Raw genomic sequence first — 6,180 nt, 5'->3', positions numbered from 1 at the left:
TGACCATAACACATTCTCCCAGTCCTCTTCTGGATCATCCAAATGCTCTCTAGCGAACCGCAAACGGGCCTGGATGTGTACTGGCTTCAGCAGGGGGACACGTCACGTCTGGCAGTGCAGGATTTGAGTCCCTGGCGGTGCATTGTGTTACTGATAGTAGCCTTTGTTACTGTGGTCCCAGCTCTCTGTAGGTGATTCAGTAGGTCCCCCCGTGTGGTTCTGGGATTTTTGCTCACCGTTCTTGTTATCATTTTGAGGCCAAGGGGTGAGATCTTGCTTGGAGCCCCGGATCGAGGGAGATTATCAGTGGTCTTGTATGTCTTCCATTATCTAATAATTGCTCCCACAGTTGATTTCTTTACACCAAGCGTTTTACCTATTGCAGATTCAGTCTTCCCAGCATGGTGGGAGTGGAGTTTGGAGTGGGACTGACTGAGATTGTGGACAGGTGTCTTTTATACCGATAATAAGTTAAAACAGGTGCCATTAATACAGGTAACGAGGGGAGCCTCGTTAGACCTTGTTAGAAGAAGTTAGACCTCTTTGAAAGCCAGAAATCTTGCTTGTTTGTATGTGACCAAATACTTATTTTCCACTCTAATTTGGAAATAAATTCTTTAAAAATCAAACAATGTGATTTTCATTCCCCCCCCCACACACATTCTCTCTCATGGTTGAGGTTTACCCATGTTGACAATTACAGGCCTCTCTAATCTTTTCAAGTAGAAGAACTTGCACAATGGCGTACCGCAAGCAACACGTCACTTCCGCTCATTAATATTCATGACATTAGCTACTGTTGCTAAGTAGGGACACCGTTTGTCCTTAATAGGAAATGAATGGAAATCGTGTACGAAGGAGATGTTTACAAAGCTAAACCTAACAATTCTCTCCGAAAATTATGTGCCTGGTGCCAAATTCACTGGCAAAGATGTGGAACAACATAAAAATGTTCAGTTAAAGAGATGGCTTGAGTGTCGAAGGCTGAAAAAGACGAAAAAAAACGAGTCGACCTAAGCATAGCTTTAGCTTTTTTATCGACGCGACTGACAATGACAGTCTCCTGTTTCAACAACCTATCCTTTACCATCAGCCCTGTCTTTCTTATATATCCTCTGGTTGTCCTACGTCTCTTACCGTTCTTGGGGGTAATTTAGTTAGCTTTGTGTAGCGATCGCAAATGCTACTCAGTGACAGCCAACGAACACTTTAAATTTTTTCATTGATAACACATCTTAATTCTATAATTTATTTACACTTCCCCCTCACTAAAGTTGTTTTGTATATATATAACAGAAACGGTAACAGTGGCAGTCAGATACCATTGTACTTCTTTTCAGGTCATTCATTGTCAGACGGAAGCAGTATGGCACAACGTAACGCTAAAAAAAATAAGTTAAAAATATAAAAATGGCTTACCTCTTTGTCCTCTGAAAGACCATGCCAACCCAACATAATGTTTACTGCATATGAAATGTGAATGGATTCACCGAGTTGGTGTTAAAGTCCGTGCAAGTTGATTCGGTCTTCACATTTTTTCCTCTCGAGTTTTTGGTTTCCGGAAACATATGAAGAAAACATCCTTCATGTGTCGTAATGTCTAGAGTTGTTTCTACAAGTTCCAAAAAAGCAATGCATGATCGGCATGTTCGTTTTTGAAAGATTACTGGAGAAAAGTAGCACAAATTACGTTGTGTCTATGCGAGGGTGGGTCTATAATGTCCCACTTCGGCTTTACTTCCGCTTTACTATGTGACGTCACGGTCTAAAAATAGCCTGCGTGCGGTACGCCATTGGTGGTTGACTAAATACTTATTTGCCCCACTGTATGTTATATTTTTCTTATATAGTATTTGACGAGGAATACGACAGACCCATTAATAGACTTTTTGGGAAAAATCCCCATTTCTTTAAGTAGTCTCATGATTAATGACCTGGCCTGTGAAAATCAATCCAATCGGATTCAATCCACCCGGCGTCGACTCTACAGATTATCCTTGGTGAGTGGTCCCTCTTTGAGTACTCATGTAGTCTTAACTTGCAGAATCAAATGTGTGTTCCATGCGTAAGTCACGTGACGTAAATCGTACTGGTTGGAATCTACAAGAGTATCGTTAGATAAACTGCCAAACGATTCCACGGAATTAAAACACACAGAACCTGTTCTCTAAAGGAACCGGTTCTCGATTCCCAACCCTACGTCCAACATTAAAAACATCTCCCGAACCCCTCCTCCCCTTCCCCTTAAAAAAAAAAATTCCTCGGATCTACACAATTCACGTAGGTCACCCTTTTTGACTTCAAAACGGCGAATTTTGCTGAAATGTGAGAAATGTTCATGCCTGTAGCTGGTGTGAGAGCAGAAGATGCAGAAGACAGGGTTAGATGGCGACTACTGATTTGCCGTGGGGACCCTTGAAGGGAAAAGCCGAAAGGAAAAGAAGAAGCAGGAATGTCTTCCAATTATGACCCTTTTCCCTTTTTTGATCAATGTAATTCAAACGATAATCAATTGTTTTGTTTGTTGTGACATTCCAGATAGAAAATTATTATTGGATGGTAAATTGCATACCACTTTTCTACCTTCAACCCAGTACGATGTCCTCATTCACATTCAGTAGATGGTGCATCTGGAAGAATTGGGGGTTCAATATCTCACTGTAGGATACTTCCACATGGTTCCAGGTTTTGTGTTCGGAGACAAAAACTCCATATGCTGTTTTTGTGCAGACTGCACATAACATTGTGAGCAACGAGGGTATTTTCACATCACTTAGACTTTAAAATTTTAACATGATGTTCAACCCTGCTCTTTAGTGTCACTCATCTCTACAACAGTTCAAATCATTTCACTGTTCATGAGGAATAACACAAAACAAGGGATTTACCACAATTTATTTTCCATATAATATGTAACATCCTGTAAAAAGTTCACGCATGTGGTTATGTGAGCACACCATAAGAACACATCTGGGGAGGAAAAATAAACAATTTATACAGGAGAGCCTAAAGTGATGAAAAGCTGGCCTGTACTTACACTTTTTTTTCTACTCTGCTTATGTCTCTGTGGAGTTAATTATAATGCAATGGACATCACAAATCATGAAGAAAAATCAATGGTCTTTATACTATTATCTTGAATGGCGTGTGGCTGTAACTGTAGCACTTTGACGTTTATATATATTTATTTGAGTGGTTAGTTGAGTGCAAATGAAAATTGTACAGGGACATCTGACTGGCAGTATAATAATACCAATAATATCTCAAGAAAAAAAGCAGCAGAAAACTTCAAATCGGCAGTTCTTCCCGCTGTTCCCCTGTTTATAGCCTTTTCCATTTGATTACTTTACCTGACGCAGCATAGGTACCCAGTGACGAAAATACAGAATGTTTAATAGGATTAACAAATCACTGAAGTATTACCTCTAATACTTCTCAACAAGCAGAGCGGAACGTTGAAAGTCAAACTGCTGTTCAGCCTCCTTGGCTAATTGAGGATATAGAGAGTTCGATGGGTCAGAACTCGTCAATCAATACGACTGCACCCTTATACTGTATTTCCATGGAGAAATATTTCATCCTCATTACCCTGGATGCTCTGCAGAAGACTTACTGTTTCTGTTGCTTCCCTAGCAGTACCACTCTTCAACACAGTCTATTTTATTTGAAAAGTCTGCTGACTATTTAATAGTATGTGCTGCTCACTGGCAGAGGCAATTGGTCCGGGGGAAGGACGGTCACCGGGCCTCGCTGGTACCCGCTCGGCCTCAGACCATCCATCTCCGTAAAGTGGGGCTCCATCTTGACGTGCAGGTGAGCACGGCAGTAGTCCAGCACTGACGGCTCACAACTGTACGTCAGGGATCTCAACTGCAGCGGGACCTAGATAAAAGGAGAAAAGCACACACGTGAGCTTTCTAAATCAGTCGAAAAGCCTCCATTTCAACATTTCATCCGCTCAAAGAATATTTGAAATTGGCTTCATTTGCTCATGGCGCTGCACTGTCATTAATGCAGTCTTGGCTGGCGATATGGAGCACGCCCCGAGACCTGAAATATGCGGTGCTCAAACACCCAACTTTCAACTCCAATGATTTATATGCAAGATGAAAGCCTTGAGCAAGAGTGCACACATACTTTCTGCCCTCTTTTAAATGGAATCAAGGCTCCATTTAGAAGAGAGTGCTTATTATATTAGCACTTAGCTGATTCCTTTACAGGGAGGTATTTAGGTTTACCTGCAAGTAAGATCGGATTCGTATCAAATGAATGACAAAGAGGTCTCTAATGCACACCATCTTTAGATGTGTAAGGTATAAAGGTCATTCTAGAATTGGAGGACATTTTTGCTTCAAAATTCCTGACAAATAAGCCTTCTTTTCTATAGTTTTTTACTACATATTCATCAATATTGGCAGAACAATGGTAAGCTTTTTATTACATGATTTATTTAACATTCAAAATATTTGGCAAACACAGTAACAGGGTTGCCAGTCCATACTAATATTAGATTTTTCTTTGGGAGTAGAAACTAGCTAAACAGTTATTTTCAGTTATTGTTAATAATTATAACATCTTCAAGACCATAGACTTCACTATCAGTTGACGGGAAATGGGGCCGCTCAGTAGGTGGGCCTGTTTTCAAAAACAGGCACCTCCCTTAGGGGTATATGAGTCTCCATCAGCAATGGCATCAAAAAATTCAGTCTTTCCCTGATAAAATCCCAAATATTTTTTTTTAAATGTAAGTATAACAAATTTTTTTCTCAAATTTTATGCTAGATGCACAAAAATCACTAAATGCAGAGATAATTCCCTATATCTTCAGGTTCAATAGCAATATTTAACATATCATATAAGTTTTTACCCGAAATTGCAACTTTTTTTTTTTTTTTAAATTTAGTTCAATTTTGACATTTTGACAAGTTTTAGCAGCTAATAAATCACTCAATTTTCACATCAAAATTTTAATACTTGAGGAAAGCATGCAGAATTCTCTTAATTTTACTCAGCAAAACCCAATTTTGCATTTTTCTCTATACAATCACAACTTATTTAAGTTGAATTCTGATGTCAATATTGCCTCAGCATGTCCTGCTGGCTATCTGGGCATCGGCGATGTTAGATTGTCATGTTAGATAAAATAAAGATATAAAAGCCAATTTTTTTTTTAATGGAAGCAGAAATGTCTAAATTACTTTTTTTTTTTTGCCAAAAAACGGGCAGTTGTTTGAAAATTACCTGATTATTTAAATGTAAAGTTACTCTATTGTGTATCGACACAAAATCCAACATGGCGGCCATCACAAAACAAAGAGCTTTTTAAGTTACATTTTTTTTGTAAATAAATGCATAAATCCCGAATTATCTACAGATATGAACGAAAAAGAGTCTAGATTCTTGTTTAAAAGCAAAGAAACCAGGCAGTTATCATTCATTTTACGTAAATATTTTAAACAAAGTTACGCTAATTTTTTCCATTCATTTTTTTCCCCACAACGTTTCAAAGAGCATGCATAGTGCTATTTTAGATAATAATGACCTTTTATCCTCGACCAAATAACTCTTGAGACACTCCTGCCTGCTTGTATGCACTAAAACCTTTTTCCTGTTTCCACCTAAATCCAGCTTTAGAACGCGCGATGTCTGTAGGAGCTGTCTTGTCAACAGATAGGGAAGTCTATGTTCAAGACATTTTAAATTATTATCCATAGACTTCAGAATGATATTGATGGGTCAGATTCGACCTTCAGTGCGCTACGCCTTCAAATAGGAGGCCATTCCACAATCCGCTTCAATTTTTCGCAGACCGTCGCAGCGACACATGCAGCGATCCAACAACGGATTTATGTTGAAAAAGTACGAAAGCTGTACCAAATACAAACAGGAAAATCAACGGGAGAAAAATAACCGCATTGGCGTCATAATTTGCAACATTTACGTAAAATAAATGCTAACTGTCCGTTTTTTTTGTTGCTTCTAACCAAGAATCGAGTCCATATATATAAAGAATACAGGGATTTAAGCATTTATTCACAAGAATTTTCAACGGAAAAAGCTCTTTGTTTACATATGGTGGCCGCTAATTTTCCTTACTGACTAGCCTCATAGTTCGCAATTTTTACGTAAAATAAATGCTACCTGCACGTTTTATTGCTTATAACTAAGAATCGAGACTGT

At 38.8% G+C, this 6,180-nt stretch overlaps 1 protein-coding gene across 2 annotated transcripts in view; it reads right to left on the bottom strand.

The window, feature by feature from the left end:
* Positions 1–708: 708 nt before the first annotated feature.
* The window catches only part of LOC130913093 (leucine-rich repeat transmembrane neuronal protein 4), an 89,845-nt gene continuing 84,373 nt past the window's right edge, over positions 709–6,180 (bottom strand). The window contains exon 3 of one of the 2 annotated variants that reach the window (XM_057831406.1): positions 709–3,882. In XM_057831406.1, coding sequence (XP_057687389.1) covers positions 3,685–3,882 — 198 coding nt within the window. In that variant the 3' untranslated portion in view covers positions 709–3,684. The remainder of the gene's footprint in view (positions 3,883–6,180) is intronic. The other variant, XM_057831407.1, reaches the window with a different exon arrangement.

Source organism: Corythoichthys intestinalis, chromosome 3 (assembly GCF_030265065.1).
Source record: "Corythoichthys intestinalis isolate RoL2023-P3 chromosome 3, ASM3026506v1, whole genome shotgun sequence".
In the NCBI taxonomy this organism is placed as follows: domain Eukaryota; kingdom Metazoa; phylum Chordata; class Actinopteri; order Syngnathiformes; family Syngnathidae; genus Corythoichthys; species Corythoichthys intestinalis.
This window is presented reverse-complemented; position numbering and strand designations above follow the sequence as displayed.